The sequence below is a fragment of the Phocoena sinus genome, chromosome 15 (genome assembly GCF_008692025.1).
Source record: "Phocoena sinus isolate mPhoSin1 chromosome 15, mPhoSin1.pri, whole genome shotgun sequence".
Lineage (NCBI taxonomy): Eukaryota > Metazoa > Chordata > Mammalia > Artiodactyla > Phocoenidae > Phocoena > Phocoena sinus.
Genome location: NC_045777.1, coordinates 53,274,209 through 53,300,787, shown reverse-complemented (window position 1 = coordinate 53,300,787; position 26,579 = coordinate 53,274,209). Strand labels below are relative to the sequence as shown.

The following is a 26,579-nucleotide window of genomic DNA, read 5'->3' as shown; positions in this document are numbered from 1 at the left end:
GTCAGGGGATCACAAACCCAGGTGCCAGGACCAGACAGGTAAAGCACAAGAGTGGAGTGGCCGTGCATAAGACCACAGGGGCTGGGACTTCCCTGGTGGCATAGTGGTTAAGAATCCACCTGCCAGGGGCTTCCCTAGTGGCGCAGTAGTTGAGAGTCCACCTGCCGATGCAGGGGACGCGGGTTCGTGCCCCGGTCCGGGAAGATCCCACATGCCGCGGGGTGGCTGGGCCCGTGAGCCGTGGCCGCTGAGCCTGCGCGTCCGGAGCCTGTGCTCCGCAGCAGGAGAGGCCACGGCAGTGAGAGGCCCACATATCGCAAAAAAAAAAAAAAAAAAAAAAAAAAAAGAATCCACCTGCCAATGCGGGGGACACAGGTTTGAGCCCTGGTTCAGGAAGAACCCACATGCCGTGGAACAACTAAGCCTGTGTGCCACAACTACTGAGCCTGTGCTCTAGGGCCCGCGAGCCACAACTACTGAAGCCCGGGCGCCTAGAGCCTGTGCTCCGCAACTAGAGAAGCCACGACAGTGAGAACCCCACACACCCCAATCGAGAGTAGCCCCAGCTTGCTGCAACTAGAGAAAACCCGTGGGCAGCAACGAAGATCCAGCGCAGCCAAAAGTAATCAACTAAAGATCCCACATGCCAAATGGAGATCTTGCATGCGGCAATGAAGATCCCATGTGCCTCAACTAAGACCCTACGCAGCCAAATAAATAAATAAATATTTTTTAAAAAGTGGCAGTTGCTGTCAGCTCCAGCACATTTTAGCCACGTAGGGATGTGGACCTAGTGTTGCCAGATCTTTCAGTTTTTCAAGAGATCTGAAATCCAAACTTTTTTGAAGCTTCCCAATTTTTAAAACACCATGTGAACCACTAAAACATATCTGTAGACCAGATTTAGCCCATGGCATATCCATTTGTTACCTCTGGGGGTTAAAGGCTTTCTCGCTTTCTGACTGTGCCCATTTAGGCCCATCTGACATAATGGTACATTTAAGAAAACACAAGTAATTCAGGGATAACAATGAAGTGACATCAAGCAAATCTGGGAGGTTTACAATGAACTTTTGCAGTAGGTGTATAGTTGATTTATATTTTTTTTATTGTGGGAAAATGCACATAATAAAATTTAACATCTTAACTATTTTAAGGGCACAGTTCAGTGGTATTAAATATATGTATAATTTTGTGCAACCATCACCACCATCCATCTCCAAACTCTTTTCATCCTGTAAGACTGAAACTCTATACCCATTAAACTCCCCACTTCCTCCTCCCCCAGCCCCTGGCAACCACCATTCTACTTTCCATCTCTATGATTTTGAGTACTATAAGTACCACATAAATGGAATCGTACAGTATTTATCTTTTTGTTCTCAAGTTTCATCTATGCCTAATGAAAACTGCATCTTGCAGATTTTCTTTCCTTTTTCTTTTTGGCTGTGCCATGAGGCTTGTGGAATTTTAGTTCCCCAACCAGGGATCCAACCCCGGCCCTCAGCAGGGAAAGTGAAGAGTCCCAGCCACTGGACTGCCACAGAATTCCCAATTGTCTTTTTTTAAAATTTATCTTATTTATTTATTTTTGGCCGTGTTGGGTCTTCATTGCTGCACACGGGCTTTCTCTAGTTGCGGCAAGTGGGGGTTACTCTTTGTTGCGGTGCATGGGCTTCTCATTGCGGTGGCTTCTCTTGTTGCAGAGCACAGGCTCTAGGTGCGAGGGCTTCAGCAGTTGTGGCACTTGGGCTCAGTAGTTGTGGCTTATGGGCTCTAGAGTGCAGGCTCAGTAGTTGTGGTGCACGGGCTTAGTTGTTTCGAGGCATGTGGGATCTTCCCAGACCAGGGCTCAAACCTGTGTCCCCTGCATTGGCAGGAGGATTCTTAACCACTGTGCCACCAGGGAAGCCCCCCAATTGTCTTTCTTTTTAAAAGCTAATTACTTTAAACAATATTCCAATGAATGTATATACCACATTTTGATTATCCACTCATCCATCAATGTACATTTGGATTCTTCCATGTTTTAGCTATTGTGAATAATGCTGCTATGAACGTAGGTGTGCAAATATTTCTTTGTGACTCTGTTTTCAATTCTTTTGGGTATGTACCCAAAAGTGAAATTCTTGGATCATGTGGCCGTTTTATTTTAATTTTTTAAGGAACTGTCATAAAGTTTTTCACAGTGTCTACACCATTTTACATTCCCAATGTACCAAGCACGTACAAGGGTTCCAATTACTCTAAATCCTCTTCAAGGCTTCTTACTTTCTGTTTTTCTGGATTTTGTTTCTCGTTTTGTTTTGTTTTTGATAGTAGCTATCCTACTGGGTGTGAAGTGTTAACTTATTGTAGTCTTGATTTGCATTTCTCTGATGAGTAGTGATGTTGAGCATCTTTTCATGTGCTAATTGGCCATGTGTATATCTTCTTTGGAGCAATATCTATCAAGTCCTTTGCTCATTCTTAGGTAGGTTAGGGCTTCCCAGGTGGCGCAGTGGTTGAGAGTCCACCTGCCGATGCGGGGGTAGCGAGTTCATTCCCCGGTCTGGGAAGATGCCGCGGAGCGGCTGGGTCCGTGAGCCATGGCCGCTGAGCCTGCGCATCCGGAACCTGTACTCTGCAACGGGAGAGGCCACAGCAGTGAGAGGCCCGCGTACCGGAAATAAATAAAATTAGGTAGGTTTTTTCTTTAAAACTTTTTTTTTTTTGCAGTACGCGGGCCTCTCACTGTTGTGGCCTCTCCCGTTGCAGAGCACAGGCTCCGGACGTGCTGGCTCACGGGCCCAGCCGCTTCGCAGCATGTGGGAGCTTCCCGGACCGGGGCACGAACCCATGTCCCCTGCATCAGCAGGTGGACTCTCAACCACTGCGCCACCAGGGGAGCCCAAAACTTTTTAAAAATATCAATTTATTTTCCTTATTTTTTTGGCTGTGTCAGGTGTTAGTTGCAGCACACGGGATCTTCGTCGAGATTATGGAGCGTGGTCTCTGCTGTGTTCAGGCTTCTCTCTAGTTGTGGTATGCGGGGTTTTCTCCTCTAGTTGTAGTGGGATGGCTCCAGGGCACGTGGGCCCTGCAGTTTGCCGCACGTGAGCTCTCTTGTTGAGGGGCGTGAGCTCAATAGTGTGGCACGCAGGCTTAGTTGCCCCGCGGCATGTGGGATCTTAGTTCCCCAGTCAGGGATCAAACCCTTGTCCCCTGAATTGGAAGGCAGATTCTTTACCACTGGACCACCAGGGAAGTCCCTAGGTAGGTTTTTTGTTGTCGTTAAGTTTTAGGAGTTCTTTATATATTCTGGATATTAATCCCTTATCAGATCTATGATTTGCAGATATTTTCTCCCACCCTGTGGGTTGCCTTTCACTCTGCTGACAGTATCTCTCTCTTTTTTTAAAAAATAAATTTATTTATTTTTGGCTGCGTTGGGTCTTCATTGCTGCGCGCGGGCTTTCTCTAGTTGCGGTGAGCAGAAGATACTCTTCATTGCGGTGCGCGGGCTTCTCATTGCGATGGCTTCTTTTTTTTTATTTTATTTTATTTTTTTTTTAATTTTTTTTTTTTATTGTTTTGCCATACGCGGGCCTCTCACTGTTGTGGCCTCTCCCCTTGCGGAGCACAGGCTCCGGACGCGCAGGCTCAGCGGCCATGGCTCACGGGCCCAGCCGCTCCGCGGCATGTGGGATCTTCCCGGACCGGGGCAAACCCGCGTCCCCTGCATCGGGAGGCGGACTCTCAACCACTGCGCCACCAGGGAAGCCCGCGATGGCTTCTCTTGTTGTAGAGCACGGGCTCTAGGCGTGCGCACTTCAGTAATTGTGGCTCACGGGCTCTAGAGCACAGGCTCAGTAGTTGTGGAGCACGGGCTTAGTTGCTCCGCGGCATGTGGGATCTTCCCGGACCAGGGCTCAAACCCGTGTCCCTTGCATTGGCAGGCAGATTCTTAACCACTGCCTGTCAGGAAGCCCCTGACAGTGTCTTTTGATGCACAAATTAAAAAAATTCTTATGAAGTCCAATCTATTTTTTCTTTTTTGCCTGTACCTTTGGTGTCATATCCAAAAATTCATTGCCAAATCCGATGTTGTGAAGCTTTTGCTTTTTTCTTACGAATGAAGCAATTTATTAACCCAGCATCATTTGTTCTAACGCTTCTTGTTGGCAGCTGCCACCTGTCCAGCGATTCCGTCCAGATCTCTCTGTCCGTGAGGTGTTAGTTTGAAGCCCCCATCTTGGTCCTTTTCCACCATTTTCAGCCCATCCAGGGCTTGGAGGACCCGACGGGCCACGCTCTTGGAGCCTCTGCTGAAGTGGCTGGGCATGACACCATGTCTCTGATGCCCCTCATAGATCTTGGTCATGGAACCAACCCCAGCGCCGCCCTGGAAGTACAGGTGCCATGCTGTGGAAGCAGCTTGTGTGTAGAACCAGTTCTCATCGTAGGGAGAGAGCTCTCTATGCTTGACCAGCTTGACAGTGTCCACCCATTCAGGGACTTTTAGCTTCCCGGACTTTTTTTTTTTGCAGTACACGGGCCTCTCACTGCTGTGGCCTCTCCCGCTGCAGAGCACAGGCTCCGGACGCGCAGGCTCAGCGGCCATGGCTCACGGGCCCAGCCGCTCCGCGGCATGTGGGATCTTCCCGTACCAGGGCACGAACCCGTGTCCCCTGCATCGGGAGATGGACTCTCAACCACTGCGCCACCAGGGAAGCCCTTCCCGGACTTTTTGAGGAAGGCTGCCAGAGCTCTGACGAACTCCTGCTGGTTCACGTCTTTTACAGTATCTCCAGGCATCGTGCAGCCTCCAAGCTGCCAGCCAGGGGAAAGGTTGTTGTGAAGCTTTTTCCCCATGTTTTCTTCTAAGAATTTTATAGTTTTAGGTCTACAGTTGATTTATATTTGAACCATAATACATAATGTCTGAATGTCCCCGTACTGGAAAGTTATGTCAAATACAGTTGATGCAAATAGGGGTTACTGCATACTGTAGAATTAACCAAACAACCAACAGTAAGTAAAGGATGATAATAAACTTTTAGTAGGACTTCCCTGGTGGTCCAGTGGGTAAGACTCTGTGCTCCCAACGGAGGGGGCCTGGGTTCGATCCTTGGTCAGGGAATTAGATCCCGCACAAATGCTGCAACTAAGAAGTCCACACACCGCAACTAAAGATTCCTCGTGCCGCAACTAAGACCCATTGTAACCCAAATAAATAAATATTTTTAAAAAGCCCTAACTTTTGGGCTTCCCTGGTGGCGCAGTGGTTGAGAGTCCGCCTGCCGATGCAGGGGACGCGGGTTCGTGCCCCGATCCGGGAAGATCCCACATGCCGCGGAGCGGCTGGGCCCGTGAGCCATGGCTGCTGAGCTTGTGCGTCCGGAGCCTGTGCTCCACAACGGGAGAGGCCACAACAGTGAGAGGCCCGCGTACAGGAAAAAAAAAAAAAAAAAAAAAACCCTAACTTTTAGTAACTGTAATTCTAAAAACAATATCTAGTATGGAGGTCCCTCCGAAAATTTGAAATAGAACTACCATATGCTCCAACAATCCCACTTCTGGGTATATATCCAAAAGTATTGAAAGCAGAGTCCAGAAGAGATATTTGCACAGCCATGTTCTTAGAAGCATTACTCACAATAGCCAAGAGGTGGGTGAACCCAAGTAACCATTGATGGACAAACGAATAAACAAAATGTGGTAAATACATGCAACAGAATATTATCCAGTCTTAAGAAGGATGGAAATTCTGCCACATGCTACAGCAGGGATGAGCCTTGAGGACATTACTGAAATAAGCCAGTCACAAAAGGACAAATGGTGCATGATTCCACTTATATTTGGTATCTAAAGTAGTCAAATTCATAGAAACAGGAAGCAGAATGATGATTACTATGGGTTGGGGAGAAGGGGAAATGGGGAGCTGTTGCTTAATGGCTATAGTTCCAGCTTTGCTTGAAAAAGTTCTGGATATCTGTTGCACAACACTGTGAATGTCTTTAACACTCCTGAACTCTACAGGTAAAAATGTTAGATTTTATATGTTTTTTTGTCACAATTAAAAAAAAGAAAAGCATAAGCGACACCTGCAGTAACTGAACACCACACGAACTCAAGACTGTACTGATGGTGCCTTTTCCAAAGCTGCTGGAATTCCAGAGTCTGAAGAGTATGTGCCATGGGAAAGCTGAACTCCAGTGGCTGCCAGACTGCTTGGAATTCCAAATCCCAGGCCTCAGTCAACCCTACTGCCAGTCTATCTTTAGTTTATTGAGATCAAAGGCGCTCTTAACTCAGTAAGGGCCCCTGAGTGGTCACATTTTACCTGTGAGAACTGAAAAACAGAACTTGCATTTTGGAGTCCATTCGTGCCCATCGCCAGACTAAGCTTTCAGAGTTACCCTCTGGACAGCCTGCCTAAGTTGAGGCAGTTGTCTGCAGCAGGCTGCGGAAAGCGAATTTTCACAGCAGCGGGACGTTGCGACCAATCATTCGCATTCCTCAAAGTCCCGTTTCCAGACACGCCTGAGCAGGTGTTATGTCTGTTCTCAAGCAGAAAGCATATTCTGGAATCACGGAGTCAATTTTCAAAGCGAAGAGAAAGGCTTGTGGAATGCATCGCCCCAGGTTTGTCCAGGGACTAACCAAGCAGCGCCGGTTGGGCAAATTTGCTGTTTAAGAGATTCTCCATGGCCCTTATCTACTGCCCTTTCAGCTTATCTGTAATTGAGTGATTTCCTTCGAGGAGTTTTGCCCCACCGCGCCCAAGGCCTGACTCGCCCTTGTAAGGGGACGCTGAAGTCTCCATCCCCGCTCCTACCGAGCCCACATGACCTAAGCAGGGTAGGTGGGATGCGGAGCCTATAGAGTAGGTCCCACGGACAGGGATTTGCATCAGACCTGGGCTCCCCTCCGCTGCCACTATCTGTGCGACCCGTTCCAGCGGCCCCTCTTTTCCTGAGAGTGTTCCCAGTCTCCTAAGTGGAGCTAGTTCACTTCTGCTTTCCCTCCTCCAGGGGAAGGACGTGCCCCGCACACTGGAAAGCCTCCCGAGGTAAATCCCTGGCCACAAAATCACAGCTGTTGCCCCTCGTCCCGCACGCCCGGCGGGACAACGGGCGGACAACGCGCCGCACGTGACCTCCGGACCCGCGCGGCCGGGTCTTCGGCATCGGGGCGTGGCCTCCAGGGGAGGCCGAGCGGCGATTGGCCGGGGGGCGGGGCCCTCGGCGTGCGCGCGGAGGGAGAGGGGCTGGGGGAGTGGCTCGGTGAACCGGAGCGGGCTGCGATTGGCCTGAGACGCGTAGGGGCGTGGCCGCGAGCGGCGGGCCGTGGGTGGGGCGGGAGGAGGCGGGAGTCGCGGCTGCTCGCGGTGCACCTGAGAGCCGACGCTCGGGTCCTCGAAGCTTCGCCCGCCGGGTCCCCGCCGCCATGAACCGCTTCAAGGTGTCTAAGTTCCGGCATACGGAAGCTTGGCCGCCCCGCCGCGAGGTGAGCCCGACTGCCATCGCCCCTTGCCCAGCGGCCACCCCTCCCCCTCCTCTGGCCCAGCGCGGGGACCCTCCCCCCGCCCCGAGCCCGCCTGCCCAGGCGCGCCCCCTTCAGGCCCGGGGCCGTCGTCCGGGCCGTCCGTCGCCGCGCGGCGGTCGGAGCCTAGCGCTCCCGGGACACTCTCTGGCCTCGCGATGAGCCCTGCGGTCCGCTGTCCCGGCCGCCTCGCACCGAGACCACCGAGGCGGCGCAGCCAACCCAGTGGGGCCAAGGCCTGAAGCCTGCGAGGCTGCCTGCCTTCCCGGCTTCCGGTCGGCCTCGCCCCGAGCCGGGCGGCTCCTCCTCCCTGCCGCCCCGATCGCCCCTGCCCGGGGCTGGGGTGTGAGAGACATGCCCTTCTCTGCCCTGGTCTTGGCGAGTCTGGGTGTGTCAGCTGGAGAGGGGGAGCTCCTCGGCCAGAAGCGCTCTCCTCCCTCGGGTTTCCGCTGGCGCTTCCTCTTGCGGCTGGCGTGAGCTCTTCCCCTATTCGGGGTGATGCTGCCAAAGGCTGGGTGGGGCCTGGGAAGCCCGAGCAGGTGGAGCCCAGAGGAAGAGCTGAACCAGGTGGTGGGAGGGCACCTTGGTCCCCTGGAAGTGCAGCAGGCCTGATGAGGGGTGTGCTTCAGAGATGATGCCATGCTTGGTCTGCAGCGAAACATTATTTGGAAGGCCTGTGAGTGTCTTCCAATAATGAAGCCTAGGAACTGACCTCTGGTGACCCCATCAGGGACCATCTCACATGAGGGCAGCCTGGAGCAAAAACCCGGTTTTTATCCTCTGGATCATATTTCCTGGGCACGTCCCATGTGCTGTGTCCGGCTGCTGGAACCACAGCAGTGAACACGACAGCATTTTCCTTCCTCTCTGGTGCTTAGTCTCTTGAGGGAGACAGCCAGAAAGCAGACAGGCATGCAAGAGCAATGCAGGTTTTAATAAGTGCACTGAAGAACACACATGAGGGGCCGGGATGAAGATGAAGATGGAGATGGACCTAGAGGTGGGGTTAACCTCAGTAGGATAGTCTGGGAAGGCTGGTGGGAGGAGGTGACATTTAAGCTAAGTCAGGAAGGGTGAGAAGCAGCCAGCCATAGGAAGAATGGGGTGAGAAAGAGCCTGGTGGAAGAAGGAAAGTGGGCCAGGGTGGATGGAGGGCAGTGACAGGGAAGCATGGTGTCAGGTGAGTCCATAGTGGGCCTGCAGAGCCCGAGGGCCACAGGAAGAAGTTGGGTTTTACTCTGAGTGCAGTGGGGAGCCATCGAAAGGTTGAAGCGGGTGTGGGGGGCTGGTGGTGGAGAGGTTCTCACATTTGCATTAAGACCGTTGCTCTGAGTGTAATAATGCTTGGAGGAGTCTGGAGTGTACTTGAGGAGCTCTGGGGCTTGTTTCTGGGTGGATCTCAGTCCAACAAGGTAAACAGACAGGCATTGGAATTAGGGATTACAGGGAGAGCTTAAAACGGTTTATATGTTAGGGAGATGGGAGAACAGGTGATGGGTTCTCTTCAAAGATATTTCCTGTCACTATATTTGTACAGTAAACATGAATCAGGAGGGGGGAATAATGCAAGATGATAATGTTCTACCCGTGGCAGGTGAACATTGAACTAGAAACTTGGATGGTGGGGGTGGTTTCCAGGATACTGTGAGTGGGTGGGCTGGGAAATGTGGGTGCTCAATCGTCGGGCGGCAGGGATGCTGCGAGGTGCTGAAACCAACAGGAAACATTGGGACCCCGCCGACCTCCGTTTTAGAAAAAGTGTTCCTCTGCTCCTCTGCGTATGCGGGTGTTAACCTTATTGCCTTTTTATGGGGGTGCATCGTTCACCTGACTATGGGACTTTGTGGAAAGGCCTTTATTTTCCCCTCTCTTAGCTTGAATGTTTTCTCCTGGGGCTTGGAAGACACCCTGTACTTGGTGGAGGCCTTCAGCAATGCAGCTGAGGAAGTCTAGTCTGTCTTCTACCTTAGGTGCTTACTTCTCCTTTCTCTGCTTCTCTCCCTTTGAACAGAATCAAACCCCTCCACCCCCGACCAACACACACACTGCCCAGTTAGCCTCTTGACTTTGTTCAGCCTAAGCTTCCTTCTGACAGCTTCCTCCCCCTTATTAGAGAACTTATTTAATAAGCAAAATCAACCCCTTAATGACAGGTTATCATTTCAAGGACATTTTGCAAGGGACTGTGTGAGTGGGGACAGGGTTTGATCCTAAGGAATGCATCTCTAATGGTGCAGCTTTATGGTAGAGTTCCCTGGATTATGCCGTATGCCCTACCCCTTGCTTTAGGCAGAGCCCTGGCCAACACGTTTTTTGTTCTTTATTTTCAGACCTGGATCAGTGACATTCGAGCAGGAACTGTCCCCTCATGTGGGAACCATATCAAAGCCAGCTGCAGCTTAATTGCATTCAACTCTGACCGTCCAGGTAGGGAGGTGAACATGGTTGTGGGAATTCAGACATTGTCACCCTAGGTAGGGTGGGGCCAGAGGCTTGGAGGGGCCTCTCAGGGCTCAGAGGTCAGCACCATGACGGCCTTAGACCCCTGCAAACTGGTCAATGTGCAGTAGGCAGATTGCCTTTGCTTTGGGCATTGCCAGCACACTTTGTATAAACATGTTGGCTTGGTCTTCAAGAGCTTGGCCTGGAGGGTGAGGAGGGGGCTGTCGCCTTTGTTTCCAGCTATCCTCATATGCAATCCACTCCTCTTCTGGGAGCAGCTGGGGTCAATACAAACGCAAAAGCTCCCTGTGTTGGTTGAGACTCTTTTGGTTGTCAGTGATAACTCAGACCTCAAATTGACTTAAGCAAGAAATGGATACCTTTTTGGTTTATAGAACTAAGAATTCCAGAGGCTTCAGGCAGAGCTGTATCTCACTGTATCCTGATCTCTCTCCCTGTTCCTCGGCTCTGCTGCCCTTAGGTGAGGGCTTCTTTCTCAGGTAAAGCTGGGAAGGTGGCAACTGGTAGCCCCAAGCTGACTGCTTATGACCCACAGTGCCTTAAAGAGACAACCTTTTACCCTAGTGTCTTTGCACAGTCGATGTCACGGAAGGCTCTTGTGTGGGGCAGGAACCGAAACCTCTGCCAATCACTCTGTCCCAAACGGTGTGGCCTTACAGTTGGTGGAGGCTCTGGGAAGGTCCAAGGCTGAGCATTTGGGTCTTGTGTGTTCTGGGAGTCCTGGGTAACAGATCCGTATGAGGCCTGAAGTCAGAGTCCCCGTGTTTGTTTGACAGGCGTGCTGGGCATCGTGCCTCTGGAAGGCCAGGGAGAGGACAAGAGACATGTGACCCACCTGGGCTGCCATTCAGGTGAGTGGAGACTGGACCCAGGAAGCCTGGAACTTGCCCCTCCCTCCCTGGGGCCAAGGATTCATACTCACCTGGTCCCACAGCCCTGTGGCTGGCTGGATCCTTCCTGTTCTCCTCACTGTGCCTTCTGACAGACGGGGTCCGGATTGGAAGGCTGGTTCCTGGTTGAGAATTCTGGTCTGGGCAGAGAGGAGGGAAGCTGGGTGCTTCAGGTGGTCAGGCTGGAAGGAGGCGGATATGCACCGGCCGGTGCCAGGCTCCAGGCTGATGCTGGCTCCCCATCACTGCAGAAGATTCAACCCTATGTGGTTCTTAGCCCTGTGTGCTCACCTGGAGCCCAGCAGATCACCTCTCACCACCAGGCATCCTCTCCAGCCAGGCTGCTCAGGGCGCTCCAAGGAGGGGGCTGGTTGAGCTGCAGGACCGGAGATGGGCCCTCACAAAGAGAGCTTTTGTCCACCACTACAGCTGCTTCTGGGGGCGCCCAGCAGTCCATCTGGCAGCCTGCCTGCTTTGAGGGAACAGTTTGCTCTCCTTGGGCTACAGCAGCGCTGGCCCAGCTGCCTCCCATTTCCCTGTCCAGCTGCAATGGCCATGGGCCCAGACCCTCTGGACTGCGCTCCTGGCTGCCTGTTGGGCAGCCTTGGGTGAGGGAAGGGGGCTGATCCTTCGTCCCTGGTCTGGGTGTGCAGCTCAGTGTAGCAGTCTTGATGAAGATGGTGGTGGTTAATAAAATGACGGTAGTGAAGACTGATGGAGAGCTCCCCGGGTGCTAAGCGTGTATCTGCGTTTTCTCACCTAATCCTTTTTTAAAATTTGAAACAACTTTTTCGAGGTATCATTTACATACTATAAACATTACTTGTTTTAAGTGAAGGATTCGATGATTTTTATTAAAGTTACAGGGTTGCATATCCCACCATCCAGTTTTAGAACATTTGCATTATTCCAGAAAGACCCCTTGTGCCCCTTGGCAGTTAATGCGTTTCTACCTTGGGCGCTGCAGCCTCAGGCATCCGTTGATCTTTCTGCCTCTGCTGCAGGGGCTGCAAGCTACTGTGTGGCCAGATCTGGCCTGCTGCCTGTCTTTGTAAATAGTTTTATTGGAACACAGCCACGCCTCTTCATTGACTTACCGTCTGTGGCTGCTTTTTCCAACAACTGCAGAGTTAAGGAGACAGACTGTATGTCCCTCAAAGCCTAAAATGTTTCCTATCCCAACCTTCACAGAAAACGTTTGCTGGTTTCTGCTCTACAGACTGGCCTTTTCTGGACGTTTCATATAAATGGATTCACACTATACATAGTCTTTCGAATCTGGTCTGTTACGTTTGGAATGATGTTTTTGCGATCCATCTAATGTAGCGCGTAGATGAAGTCTGCTTTCTCATCCATTCTCATACCTCTTTTATTTTGGCTGCGTTGGGTCTTTGTTGCTGCGCATGGGCTTTCTCTAGTTGTGGTGAGTGGGAGCTACTCTTTGTTGTGGTGTGCGGGCTTCTCATTGTGGTGGCTTCTCTTGTTGCAGAGCACAGGCTCTAGGCGCGCGGGCTTCAGGAGTTTTGGCACGCAGGCTCAGTGGTTGTGGCTTACAGGCTCTAGAGCTCAGGCTCATTAGTTGTGGTGCAGGGGCTTAGTTGCTCCGCGGCATGTGAGATCTTCCCAGACCAGGGCTCGAACCCGTGTCCCCTGCATTGGCAGGCGGATTCTTTTTTTTTTTTTTTATGCGTTACGCGGGCCTCTCACTGTTGTGGCCTCTCCCGTTGCGGAGGACAGGCTCCGGACGCGCAGGCTCAGCGGCCATGGCTCACGGGCCCAGCCGCTCCGCGGCATGTGGGATCTTCCCAGACCGGGGCACGAACCCGTGTCCCCTGCATCGGCAGGCAGACTCCCAACCACTGCGCCACCAGGGAAGCCCCCAGGCGGATTCTTAACCACTGTGCCACCAGGGAAGCCCCGAAGTAGGTATATTTATTTATTTTATTATTATTATTTTTTTTTTTTTGCGGTACACGGGCCTCCCACTGTTGTGGCCTCTCCCGTTGTGGAGCACAGGCTCCGGACGTGCAGGCTCAGCGGCCATGGCTCACAGGCCCAGCCGTTCCGCGGCATGCGGGATTCTCCCGGACCGGGGCACGAACCTGCGTCCACTGCATCAGCAGGCGGACTCTCAACCACTGCGCCGCCAGGGAAGCCCCCCGAAGTAGGTTTTTAAATAACCAGTTTTTCAGCTAAGAAAACTGAGGCTCAAAGAGTTAAAGAATTTAGCAGTGTTGGCATTGCTGCTGGCAGAGCCAGAATCGGAACCCAGGTGTTTTTAGGCACCATGCTGTTTGCTTCTTGATGCTTTTTCTCATGGGGAAGTGGCCTCAAGTTGGTGTTGTCTGCAAGGTGGTGGGCCCCCTGTTACTGGGGAACCAGGCTTGTGTTGGCAGAACGTAGCCTCACTGTGGCTCCAGCTATCCAGAGCCTCTCCCTGCAGGAGCAGCCTTGCCAGAAAGCTGCTCTGAGGGTAGCTGAGCTCCAGCTCCTCAGAACCTGCTGTCTGGGCACCAGGCACCGGTCTGCCCTCTTAGGTGCTGGTGGGGCGGGGGGAACTGTGGTAGCCTGGGTTCTGGCTGCTGCCCTGACTTCAGGGCACCCTGCCTTCAGGGGCACCTTCTGCCTTTTGGCTCAGGGCCAAGTGGCCCTTTGGTCCAGGGGAACAGAAGGCTGGGAAGCATCTAGAGAGTGTTGCTGCATGACTGGGCTGTGGGGTCGTGGCTGGGGGCCTGCTCTGAGTTGGGAAACACCGTGTGTTGTGGTGAAGATGTAGGTTCTGAAGCTGGACTGCCTGCCTGACCCTCAGCCTTGCCCCTTCTTAGCTGTGCAGCTATGGGCAGGTTACTTAACCTCTCTGTCCTCGTGTCCTCTTCCTCCAGTTGGGGATGACACCACAGTGCTATCCTGATGGGTCGTTGTGAGGATTTGGTGAGATAAACACACACGAAGGCCACAAGCCTGCAGGCACAACTGAGCACTCAGATCGGCCACATCACCACTGCTCATTCCCTTGGGGGTGCCAGCGTCTGCACCCAGCCTGGGCCCTGCCCTGTTCCATGAGGAGCCCGGAGGGTGGGGTGGTAGGGCTTCCGTGGCCAGGAGTACGGGTTAGGGCTGTCCCAAGGTGTGCCTCTTCCCATCTGCCCCTTCTCTTCCTTTTTTTTTTTTAAGTTTTTAAAATTTTATTTATTTTTTTTGGCTGCATTGGGTCTTCATTGCTGCACGCAGGCTTTTCTCTAGTTGTGAGTGGGGGCTTCTCTTGTTGCGGAGCACGGGCTCTAGGCACGCAGGCTTCAGTAGTTGTGCCGCATGGGCTTAGTTGCTCCACGGCATGTGGGATCTTCCCAGACCAGGGATCGAACCTGTGTCCCCTGCATTGGCAGGTGGATTCTTAACCACTGCGCCACCAGGGAAGTCCCCGCCCCTTCTCTTCCTTGTCTCCTCTGGCAGGATGCCCAGGGTCAGTCTCTGGCCTGGGAGTAAAGTGTACCTGCTCGGCCCCCCTGGGGAGGCTGGCAGTAGGGATGGTCACTGTGCTCCTTGCTCTGGTGACTTGGGCCTGGCCGTCCTGCTCACATCTCCACTGCCCCCACACCTGAGCCCTGGCCTTGTCTCTGTCCCCCTGAAACCCCCAGTCTCACTTCCCCTCTGGGCTCTGGCTCACTCCAGAGCCCCACCACACTCCCGAGCCCCACCTCACTCTGTGCCCCACCTCCCCTCCCAACCCCCCAGAGATGAGCAGTTTAGGTTCTTTGGTTGCAAAGAACTGAGACTAACTCCAGCTTGCTTAAGCCAGAAAGGGATTTGGGAGACTCTTGGGGAGCTTCCAGAACTGAAGGAGCAGCTGGACGCACAGGCCTTAGGAGGGTCCTGGCTTGAGAGCTGACAGCTCCCTCCCAGCTGGCTGCTCTCCACCCAGGCCAGTCCCTAAGGCACCCTGTCGCTAGGCTTCCCATTCCTGGTTTAACTCCCTTCAGAGAGAAGCTGGCTGCCTGGGCTTGGGTCAGGTTCACTCCTGTAGGTGGGCCAGCCCTGGCTTGTCAAGGGGCAGAGAACTCCTAGGTCAGGCATGTCACTCCAGCCCCCTGCCTAGCCGATGTCCTAACCTGTGCCATCCTCCGTATTCTCCAGGGCCTACTGTGCCCCCTGCAGGAAGCCTTCTCTGACCCCTGACCTTGGGGTCCCCCCTGAATTCACAGCCCGCCTCTTGCTGCATTTGCAGAGAAGTGTGTATCTCCCTGTGGATGTGATGAGTGTCTGTTAGGGCTGGATGGCCTCTAGTCTGTCCTATATGTGAATCTTGTGGGGGCCGGCGCTTGTATCCATTCACCTGAGCTGGGTTCTGGATTTTGGGCGAATGCAGGTACCTGGTGATCCAAGGAGCTTCCTGCCCATCATCCTGCCAACCTCCCAGTGATGGGCCCTTGACCACCTTGGGATGCAGGGCTCTTGGGGATGTGTGTTGCTTGTGGGGGCCTGTAGCCTTGGCCTGTGGTCTCTAGAGGTGCCCTCCCCTCGAGGACTTTCAGCCTGCTGCCATGTAGGCAGAGGGGTCAGCTCAGAGGCCCTGGGCCGCGGTCCCGGCCTTGGGAGAGGGCACGGTGGGCTGGAACAGGACATTCCGGCGGGCCCACATCTGGCCCATGTCTGGCCCGTGTCAGCTGTTTCTCTCCCTCAGACCTGGTCACAGACTTGGACTTCTCTCCCTTTGATGACTTCCTCCTGGCCACGGCCTCAGCCGACAGGACGGTGAGTGGAGCGGCTGGAAGAACTATTCCAGGCCTTATGAGCCACCAGGGCCCTGCTGGTTTGCAGTCCAGCCCCTCCTGCTAAGTTCCTCAACCCACGCCAGCTCCCGTGTGCTCCCATGCGCTTACCCTGAGCTGTGGCCATGACCTGCGTTCTGCTGCTCGGCTGCCTGAGGACAGCAGGCCTGTAGTGCTGGGGGAGCAGTGCGCTTGGCTCTCCCTACTCCCACATCTTCCCCTCGGCCCCTAACCACACCTTGTGACCCTGAGCCCGTCCCCTCCCTTCCCCTGGGGTAGGGGGCAGCCGGGGCAAGGCTGGCTGGAGGCAGCGAGGCCCCTCCCAGTCCTGGGCTCACGGACTCGCTCTTTCCTGCAGATGAAACTCTGGCGACTGCCTGTCCCTGGCGGGGTGCTGCCCTCAGAGCCTGGGCTGGTGCTGGGCCCTGAGGACGTCCAGGTGGAGGTGCTGCAGTTCCACCCCACCGCAGATGGCGTCCTGGTGAGCGCGGCGGGCAAGACCGTGAAGGTCTGGGATGCCACCAAGCAGCAGCCCCTCATAGGTATGGGCCACACTCACTGTCCCTCCCTGGGCAGCCCTGTCTGGCAGCACTTTGTTTCTTTGTTTATGATTTTGGTAACATGACTTTTAAGACACGTAACAAAGTTTCACATGTACGTGATATATATACACATATATATACATATATATGTATTTATGTATATATGTGGGTGTGTGTATGTGTATGTTTGTATATGTGTGTGTATATATTACATATAATTTTACAAGGCTTGTTACAAACACCCCATCCCTCCCTAAATCCCATAGGCATGTGTTTTCATCTCACTTAGCTGTTTTTTCTGCTTTTTCCTCCATATGTCTAAGCAACTTCCTTATACTGTTATTTCTTGAATTGTGTGACATTTCAGTTTTGAAAACAAACTACTGATTTCTCCTCTAGGGGATGAGAATTTTGCTGTTTCTACATCCCCTCCCCCCCGGTGCTGCTTCTCTTATTTTCCCAGTATATATTGTCCTGGTCCATTTGGGCTGCTATAACAAAATCCCACAGACTGGGTGGGTTATAAACAACAGGCATTTATTTCTCACAGTCCTGGAGGCTGGAAGTCTAAGATCAAGGCACCAACAGATTCAGTGTCTGGTGAGGACCTGCTTCCTGATTCACAGATGGCCGTCCTCTGGCTGTGTCCTCATGTGGCAGCAGGGGTGAGGGAGCTCTCTGGGGCCTCTTTTATAAGAGGCCTAATACCTTTCATGGGACTCCACCCTCATGACCTTATGAGCAGCACCCTCACTGCTGCTGCCCCTTTCCCGGAATTACCCCCAAGCCAGGCTCACCATGGTGATACCCCATGTCTGGGGCTAGCACCAAGGGCTGACAGTGTACCGGGGTGTCTGAGGGACTCCCTCCTGACTGAGGAGCCGTCTTGTGCCACTTGCCCCCAAAGTGCTGCTGGTGCAGTGGAGGAGACCACCCTAACCTGGTGCAGGCCACCTGGCAGTGTGTCATCAGAGTCACCCCAGCTGTAACTAGCATCTCTCAAGCCCTTCTCGTGTGCCCAGCGCTGTGCTGAGGGCTTCACGTGGGAGGGTGTTGCCGTTCCCTGCTACAGGTGAGGTGAGGTTAAATAACTTGGCCAAGGCCACAGTGCAAGCAGGTGACAGGGCTGGGATTAACCTCGGGGGAGTAGACCTTGTCATAGTAGTTTCCTATTGCTGCAAATAGAATTACCCCGAAACCTGGAGGCTTATAACAGCTGGTAACGTTTATCATCTCACAGTTTCTGAACGTCAGGGATTTGGGAGCAGCTTAGCTGGGTGGCTCTGGCTCAGGGCTCCTCATGATGTTGGAGTTGAGCTGTCAGCTGGGGCTGCTGTCAATCTGAAGGCTGGACTGGGGTGGAGGGATCTACTTCCTAAGTGGTTCACTCACAGTGCTGGCTGTGGGAAGGAGGCCTCGGTTCTCCCCCATGGGCCTCTCTGTGGGCTGCTTGAGTGCCCTCAGTACACGGTAGCTGCTTCCCCTGGTGGACAGTCCAAGAGAGGCATCAAGGAGGAGGCCGAGGTGCCATTTACGCCCCAGCTTTGGAAGGCACATGCTCTTCGTTAGAAGCGAGTCTCTGAGTCCTGCTCACACTCAAGAAGAAGGGAATCAGGCCCCACATTTTGAAAGGAGGTGTTAGTTTCCTAGGGCTGTCGTAACGGAGTACCACAAGCAAATTTATTGTCTCACAATTCTGGGGACCAGAAGTCCAAAATTAAAGTGTTGGCAGGGTTGGTTCCTTTTGAGCTGTGAGGGAGAATCTGTTCCAGGTCCCCTTCTCAGCTTCTGTGGCTTCAGGTGTTTCTTGGGGCATGTCGATGGCCGTCTTCCCTCTGTTCACATCATCTTCTCTCTGTGTATGCATCTTCTCTCTGATTTCCCTTTTCACAAGGACACCGTTCATACTGGATTAGGGTCCATTCTAGCAATATCAGCTGAACTTGATCATCATCTCAGGTCTCCCCAGTGGATCATCTGCAAAGACCCTATTTCCAAATAAAGTCACCTTCACAGGTGCTGAGGGTTAGGACTTCAGCATCTTTTTGTGGGGGACACAGTTCGGTCTATAACAGGAGGAGTGTCAAAGAATTTGTGGACACATTTTAAAACTGTCACGCTGTTGGGGGAGGGAATGGGGATGGCCCGAGTAGGGGCCCAGGGCGGGTGTGTGTGTGACATGTCCGTGGTCTGTGGGGGTTGGGGGGATGTTGGTGATTGAGCAGAGTGGGGTGGCCCAGAAGCAGGGAGCCTGGGAAGGGAGTGGGAGCGTGGCCTGAGGAGGGCAGGGCTGAAGGAAGCAACCCCCAACAAAAGCATCCCCCCCCAATCTGGGAGGAGCTGCTGCCCTTGCTCCTCTTCCTGACGCACCCTCGCTGCTGCTGCCCCTTTCCCGGAATTACCCCCAAGCCAGGCCTGCCTGCGCCCGCTTCCCTGATGCCCTCATTGCATGGGACAGGGTTGGGGGGACCCTGGACCCCTCCTGACCTTGGCCCCTTCTCTGCAGAGCTGGCGGCCCACGGGGACCTGGTGCAGGGTGCCACCTGGAGCCGGGACGGAGCCCTGGTGGGCACAACATGTAAGGTAAGGGTGGGCGGTGAGACTCGAGTAAGTGCCTGTGGGGGGCCTGAGGCATGTGCAGCTCTGCCAGGGCTGTCGTGTCGCAGAGCCCGTGTCCTGGGCTGTACCTGTCAGACTCGGCAGTACTTGTGGGGCAGCAGCAAACTGAGGCCAGGATAGGTGTTCACCTTCCTTGTCCTCATGCCTCTGGCTCATACCTGTCTCTTGAAGCCCCCACCCCACTAAAGAAAGACCCACATTGGACCTCTGGGGCTCCCAACTCCACTCTCAGCCAGCCTCACCTGGCTGCCTGGCTGCTTTGTCCAAACTGCCTGCCTCTCCGTGAGGGTCATGTTAGGCAGCGTCCACAAGCTGGGCACTGTGCTGGCCCTCCGGCCAGTCAGAAGGCCTCAGGGTCCTCGGTGATGCCAGGTCCTGTGCCCACTGAGTCCTGTGCTAGTGGGGGTGGCCGATGTGGGTCCAGGGATCGTACAGATAAAAGGATAATTGTGACCCAGGCTGTGAAAGAGGGACATGAGGTGCTTTGAGTAGTTGGAGAGGCCAGGGGAGGCTTGGCCTCTGGCAAGGGCTGTGAGGGAAGGGTTCATGGTGTGGGGCAGGGGGAGCGTGCTGGGGGCAGAGAGCAGAGCTGCGTACACAGGGTCGCGCTTGTTACTACAGAATCAACAGGAAAGCACTGGAGTGTTTTTAAAACCAGAGGTGGGTGGCTGAGGTGTGAGGCGAGCAGATCTGCATTTTGAGGCTCCCCTGCTGCAGTGTGGACAGAGAATTGCAGGCGGGGACGAGGGAGCTGGGGAGGAGAGAGCTGTAGGGTTGGTGGTGGGCTGTGTGTGAGGGGTGGGGGGGCCCGAGGCCAGCTCCTGGGCTACAGGCTGGAGGAGGCCTGCCACCGAGACTGGGCACTCCGCAGGTTGGAGGTGCCGGGGAGGTCTGGGCGGAGGTGTCAGTTGAGTCCGTGCAGTTGGCTCTGGGCAGTGGTCTGAGCGGAAGGTGGAGGCCTGGGTGGCGTCTGTGTTTATGTGGCACCTGCAGAGGGACGAGAGTGCCCTGAGTGGGAGAGAAGGGTTGAGAGCAGAGGCAGAGGGAGCCTGAGGAAGGACCAGAACCTGCGAGGAGACGGGGGAGCACCTGGTGGGAGGAAGGAAGCCCTGAGAACTAGGCTAAAGGGCGTCCAGGGAACATGGGAAGGGTCTGAGAAGACGTGGCTGACACACACCTGTGGATTTGGGTCGTGAGACCTTCAGGAGCTTGCAGGGTGTCTGCTGCCTGAAACCACACGTGAAGGAAGGTGGGAGGCGAGGAAGGAGCCTGCAAGGGCTCTTCCAGGAAGCGTGGCCGGGGTGAGGGGGGGACCAGAGCTGGCCGGGGTGGGGTTGAGGATGCCTCTGAAGAGAAAATGTGGGGCCTGCATACACGGGAGGATCCTATTTCCCACTTTCTCTTCTCTCTGCCTTCTTGGAAGCCCCATTTCCTGGTCTTCATCCACTTTCCCCCCCTGTTTGGTTTATTAAACATTAGGCTCCAGACATTGGCCTGAGCTCTGGGGGTCGAGAGGTAAATCAGACGGGGCTACTGTCCCCTTAGATCCCTAAGGAGCCGTGCTTGAGGGCAAGGCAGTCACATGGTTCCCTTGCTCGGGCAAAACGATGGTGACACAGCTTCCCAGGGACAGTGAGGTCGGGGCTACCCTTACTGAGGAGGGGACAGGTGTCCCAGGCAGAGGGACCAGCCTGGACAGAGTCCTGTGTTTGGGCTGTGACCTCCCCCTCCACTGAGAAACCCCCTCTGTGCTGTCTCCACAGCGTGTGTGTGTGTGTGTGTGTGTGTGAGTGTGAGAGAGAGAGAGAGAGAGACAGACAGACAGAATGAGACAGGATGGGAGCGAGGAGGAAACTGGAAGGGAATTGTCATGGGAGGTGTTTTGATCACCCAAGCATAGTAGTTTATGCTTGTTTTACAAATTTTGGAGAGCAGTGAAAAAGTAAAGAAGCAAAAAAAAAAAAAAAGTCACCTGTAACCCTTCTACCCAGGGACAGGGCCTGTCACCATTTTGACATCTTTCTCTCTATGCTTTTTCTATACGTGTAGGACTCATACTCTCCATGTTAGTTTTTTGTTCCACATAATAAACATTTTCTCTAATTCATCAAAAATTTAATAAATGTCATGGGAAATATTTAATCATATAGATTCACAGTTTTCTCAGTGGAGCTCCTACTCTCAGAAGCGTGGATTACTTCCAGTTTATGTCACTGTTATAAGCTGTAACGTTTGAATATATCTGTATATAGGGTTTTTCTCTGCCTTCTCTGTGAGTTTCTTAGCCTAGAGCAGGGGCAAACTTTTTCTGTGAAGGGCCAGATAGTAGATGCTTTGGGTTTTGCAGGCCAGGCTGTCTCTGTCAGTGCACCTTGTAGCAGAGCAGCAGCCATGGGCAGTACATACATGAAGGGCGTAGCTGTGTCCCAGTAAAACTGCATTGGTAGAGCCAGGTCTCAGGCTGGATGTGGCCCGTGGGCCTTAGAGCTTGCCCACCCCCACCTAGATTCCTATGACGGATGTTGCTGACTGCAGGCTGTGAAGATTCTTAAGGTGGTTGATACATTTTAGCCAGCGGCTTTCCAGAGGAGGCGGCCCTGGGGCTGTTCTGTGAACGCCTTGGGCTCCAGCTTGAGCTTTGCGGGAAGACATGTGTCCGTGGGTGCGCAGTCAGCCCTCTGAGCCTGGAGGTTGAACAGAGCAGGGCTGCACATCCCACATGTGAGTCCGTGAGGAAGTGTGCGGAAAGCCCCAGCCCCTGAGGGAGGGCCCCGCTCTTCCTCCTCCTCACAGTTCCATTGGGTGCCTGAGGTGGTCAGAGCTGCAGCGCGTGGCCACGGGCAGCTTGACAGAAGTGCAGCAGGAAGGGGCCTTGGTTCCCATGGTGAAGGAGCAGTCCTGTGTAGACAGGTGATGTTCTGAGCAGGGACTGGCCTCAGCGACGGCCCACACATCAGCCTGCCTGGGCCACGGCCCTGGATGGGGAGGAAGGCAGCTTCTGTAGAGCTCGCCCGGGCCACCTGCCAGCACCCCACCCTGCCCGCAGGTACTGTGGCCTGGACGGCCCTTCACTCGAGAGCCGCAACCCATGAGGCCAGTCTAGCCTGTGGCCTCCGCCCTGCGTCCACTCGGCTCCAGGCCCCCAGCCCAGCCCCAGGCAGGGTGTCTAGGGAGCAGGTGTCTGGGGGCTGGATGTGGGTCGTTCCCTGTGGAGCAGCCAGAGGTGCCGGTGCTCACCAGAGCTTCTGGCCCAGCTGGGCCTGATACGAACCGGACCCCCCAGAGTGTTTGGAACCCCCAGTGTGGTTGAGTCTGGCTTTGACGAGGCTGCAGAGGAATCGATTAGGAGGCAGGCACTCTCCCGGGGGGTCCTGTCTCCCAGGGGTCCTGCTGTGTTCAGAGGCAGCCAGCTGAGGGGTGTGGCCGGGGACAGGGTAGGGTCAGCTGAGGCCGAGCCTGAGGCCACGCGAGGGCTTTGTTCTGAGGGCAGCAGTCACTGTGGTGGAGGACACGGTGTGGGGGTGGGGTGATGGCAAGGAGCAGATCAGCCTTCAGGAGGGGGGCCAGCGCAGGGAGAAGTGACTCCCTGGGGGAAGGCCTGGCAGAGCATGGGGCTGTGGGTACCTAGGAGGGGGCCGAGGGCGTTGGGTCCAGGGACTGCTTGCAGATGCCTTGTGGAACTATGCGGGAGCTGTCCCTGTTGAGGCAAGGGGGCTGGGCCCTGTCCCCATGCTGACCAGTCACTGGACATGCGCATGGCTGTGGGTAGCAGTGCCAGGAGGGGTGACAGCTGCGAGCCCTCAGCACCCAGGGACGGAGGGCCTCACCACAAACCCTGCAGCCACGGCAGTCCCCAGGGTGCCATCCCTGGGGACAGCTTTCCCAGGATCTGGCTGCGACCTTGCGAGAGGAACCCTGGGCTGCTGGTCTCATCCTCTTCCTCCCCACCACCCAGGCTGGGCTCCTGAACTCTGGACTGCCCCCCTGCTGGTTACAGGGGGCGTCTCTGTTGTGGGGGTCCAGCCCCACGTCCCTAGGGGTCTGAGCCCCATTTACGATCAAGATTGGGCCCGGAGCGGGGCGGGTGGAGAAGGAAGAGCTACCCAGTCACAGAGCACCCTGTCCCCATTGTGTCCTGGGACGGCGACTCAACTCCTTACCTGCTGGTGTCTTGTGGGGAGGGATTAGTGGAGCAGGCCATCTCTGAGTCTGGTGGACCTCTGTGCCTTCTCCGCCCTGAGCCCAAAGGCGCAGGGACAAGAAACATAGATTTCCCAAGTGGGTTGCCTGGAGTGGTGCCCAGGGGAGGCCCCCCAGCTCCCACCCCAGTTCCTAGACCTGGTTACCTGTGGGGACACAGGGCCTCGCGATACTGTTGATGTGGGTGCGGCATCCTGGGGGAGGACGCTGTCCTTGAAGGGTGTCACATGTCAGCAAGTGCCGGGTATCACCACAGTCCTGTGTCCACTGCCCCTTCCTTTGCTGTAAAGGGAGCCTCAGGATCCTGAACGGGTTAGTCAAAAACCGCAAGCCCTTGGGGAGTGGTGCAGGAGGGGGGCTGCCCCTGTGACCGCAGTCCAGGTGGAGGTGCCCATGGGTTTGTTCTGAGAGTGCGGGAGGAGCCCGTGAGGGGCCAACCCTCAGCAGGAGGGAGCCTGAGCCCCTCTTGACCAGTGGTCGGCAACATTCTTCTCATCAGGGCCTCCCTGGTCTCCACACTGTGCTCCCCGCCAACCCCATGGGGAAAACCTTCTTGGCTACTTGGTTATGACTCCTGTCCTGCCTTGGAGCAGTTCTACCTGCAGGCTTCCTGATGCCCCTGCAGGGCGAGGGACTGGCTCAGCCCAGTGAAGCCCGTTCTGGCTCCCCTCCCAGCTCCTGCGGCCGAGGGGAGGAGCAGGTGGCCGCTAGGGGGCACGCTGGCCCCACAGATGGCTGGGCTTGGCCAGCTAGGCTCCCACTCCACCGGGAGTGGGCCTGTGAGCCCAGCGCCTCGGCAGCCCAGTGCCACCCCTGCTGCCCGGCCCTGCAGGCCCTACCAGTGCCAGTCCAGCCCCCAGTGCCCAGTCTGAAGCCTGGTCTGGACCTCCTGTTGGAATTCTGCACTCGATGGCCCAGCTGCCTTTAGGGAGGTGCCCAGGTCCCAAGACTGTGCCTCCGACCTGTGAGAAGTGCTGCCATCACCCTCACCCCACCCTGGGCTCGGGGGTTTGCCCAGGTCACAGAGCACATCAGTGGTGGATTTGGCGTCCTAACCCTGCCTGTCTGGTCTCGACAGGGGTAGGAGTGGCCCTTGCTGCCAGGAGGCCTTCCATCTTGCCTGTCATCTGTCGAGATCCAATGTCGCTCACTGCTTGACCCATCCTCTGTTTGTCCCGTGCTGCCCTGTCTCTGTTCTCAATCTCTGGTTCTTTCACTGTCCCTTGCTGTCTTTTCTGTGTCTATAGTTGTCTCTGTTCTCTTTCTCTCTTTCTGTGTCTCTGTTCTTCTCTGACCCTCTATCTTTCCCCATCCTCTCTCTGTCTCTCACTGTTCTTTCTGCCTGTCTCCATCCTGTGTCCCTCACTGTCCTTGTCTGTCTGATCGCTGTCTGTCTCTAAGCAGCCTCCTCCCGACCGAGGCTGTGGAGTGGACGGTGCCTCAGAACTAACCACTGGACTGTGCCTGGTGCCCACCTGGCACGTAGCCAGTGCTCAGTAAACTGCAGCTGGAAGGAGAACCCTGGGACCCTGCCCATGAAGGCCTGTGAAGGGAGGCCTGGCTTTCGAGGCCTCTGCAGGCTGACCCCTCCCTTGTCCAGCTGTGTGCTTGCCTGCTGCCCCCCACTCCTGCCATTCATTCTCCCTGTATGAGCTCGTCTTCCCTCCACGTCTCGTGCCAGCTAGCTCCTGTCTCCACATCTTTGCTCATTCTCTTCCTCCTCCCTCGAATGCCTTTCCCTTCCCAGTACAAGCTCCACTTGTCCTCTGGGCTCAAGTCAGGTCCAGGTTCCTCCCCAGAGTTACCTGTAATCACCTCTGGGTTGCAGACACCAGCACTCAGCAGAGACTGTCTGCTCTGTCTGAATCCCAAGCACCTAGGCAGGGCCAGGCAGACAGGGCCAGGAGTCCCCATATTCCCCTCCCTATTCCACCTTGCATTGGTGAGGTACGTTTGTTATAGTTAAACCAATGTTGCTACAGTAACTAAACTCTGCAATCTACATTAGGGTTCACTCTTCCATGTTTTTTTGTTTTTTTTTAAACAAACCTGGTCTTTCTTTTTTTAAAAAAAATATTTATTTATTTATTTGGCTGTGCTGGGTCTTGGTTGTGGCACGTGGGATCTTCGCTGCCGCTTGCGGGATCTTTGTTACAGCATGCAGGATCTTTAGTTGTGGCATGCGAACTCTTAGTTGCGGCATGTGGGATCTAGTTCCCCAACGAGGGATTGAACCTGGGCCCCCTGCATTGGGAGCGTGGAGTCTTAAGCCACTGGACCACCAGGGAAGTCCCCAGGGTTCACTCTTGATGTGCTTCCTGTGGGTTCCCACAAATGCATGACATCATGTATCCATCATTACAGCTTCACACAGGATAGTTTCACTGCCCTAAAAAAGTGGCCTGTGCTTCACCCGTTCATCCCTGCCTTCCTCTTCCCAAACCCCTGGCAACCACTGATCTTTTTGTTGTCTCTGTAAGATTTGCCTTCTCCTGGATGTCAAGTGTCATAGTTGGAATCAAAGAATATGTAGCCTTTCCAGATGGGCTTCTTTCACTTAGTAATATGCATTTATAGGTCTTCCGTATCTTTTTGTGGACTGATAGCTATTTTTTTTAAATTTTGGTATAAAAAACACATATAAAAGTTGCCGTCTTAACCATTTTAAATATACAGTTCTAATATTAAGTATATTTACACTGTTGTGAAACGGATCTCCAGAACTGAAACTCTACACCCACTGAACAACTTCTCTTTGGCCCCTACCCCAGCCTCTTGTAATCATTTTACTTTCCATATCTATGAATTTGACTACTTTAAATACCTCATACAAATGGAATCATACATTATTTGTCCTTCTGTAAATGGTTTATTTCATTTAGCATAATGTCCTTAAGGTTCATTCATACTGTAGCATGTGACAGGGTTTCCTTTTTCAGACTGAAAAATATTTCATTGAATGTGTATACCATGTTTTGTTTTGTTTTGTTTTTTGGCTGTGTTGGGTCTCTGCTGCTGTGTGCTGGCTTTCTATAGTTGCAGCGAGCGGGGGCTACTCTTTGTTGCAATGCATGGGCTTCTCGTTGCGGTGGCTTTTCTTGTTGCGGAGCACAGGCTTCAGTAGTTGCAGCACGCAGGCTCAGTAGTTGTAGCATACGGACCCTAGAGTGTGTGGGCTTCGGTAGTTGTGGCGCATGGGTTCTAGGGTGCGCAGGCTTCAGTATTGTGGCGTGTGGGCTCAGTAGTGTGGCTCTCGGGCTCTAGAGTGCAGGCTCAGTAGTTGTGTCGCACGGGCTTAGTTGCTTTGTGGCATGTGGGATCTTCCTGGACCAGGGATCAAACCCGTGTCCCCTGCATTGGCAGGCGGATTCTTAACCACTGTACCACCAGGGAAGTCCCATGTTTTGTTTATCCATTCATCTGTCAGTGGACACTTGGGTTGCCTCTGTGTCTTGGGTATTGTGAATAATGCTGCTGCGAACATGGGTGTGCAAATATTTCTTTGTGACCCTATTTTCAGTTCTTTTGGGTTTATACCCAGAGTTGCTGGATCATATGATAATTCTATT

At 54.1% G+C, this 26,579-nt stretch overlaps 2 protein-coding genes across 3 annotated transcripts in view; one reads left to right on the top strand and one right to left on the bottom strand.

Annotated features, from left to right (window-relative positions):
• Positions 1 to 4,126: 4,126 nt before the first annotated feature.
• On the bottom strand, positions 4,127 to 4,824 carry LOC116740904 (40S ribosomal protein S19-like). 2 transcript variants are annotated; one of them, XM_032606967.1, is made up of 3 exons: positions 4,727 to 4,824; position 4,689; positions 4,127 to 4,513 (listed from the first exon to the last, which is right to left on the bottom strand). In XM_032606967.1, the coding sequence occupies exons 1-3, from the start codon at positions 4,795 to 4,797 to the stop codon at positions 4,148 to 4,150; spliced, it is 438 nt and encodes a 145-aa protein (XP_032462858.1). In that variant the 5' UTR covers positions 4,798 to 4,824; the 3' UTR covers positions 4,127 to 4,147. The 2 variants fall into 2 exon arrangements, 1 of the variants encoding a protein (XP_032462858.1); XR_004345983.1 differs by lacking the exon at position 4,689 and having other exon boundaries at positions 4,468 to 4,513; positions 4,727 to 4,816.
• Positions 4,825 to 7,332: 2,508 nt separating this feature from the next.
• The window catches only part of LOC116740567 (coronin-7), a 58,170-nt gene continuing 38,923 nt past the window's right edge, over positions 7,333 to 26,579 (top strand). Inside the window, exons 1-6 of the mRNA XM_032606259.1 lie at positions 7,333 to 7,491; positions 9,858 to 9,954; positions 10,767 to 10,841; positions 15,562 to 15,632; positions 16,008 to 16,191; positions 18,698 to 18,774. Of these exons, the coding sequence (XP_032462150.1) occupies positions 7,432 to 7,491; positions 9,858 to 9,954; positions 10,767 to 10,841; positions 15,562 to 15,632; positions 16,008 to 16,191; positions 18,698 to 18,774 (564 nt within the window). The 5' untranslated portion in view covers positions 7,333 to 7,431. The remainder of the gene's footprint in view (positions 7,492 to 9,857; positions 9,955 to 10,766; positions 10,842 to 15,561; positions 15,633 to 16,007; positions 16,192 to 18,697; positions 18,775 to 26,579) is intronic.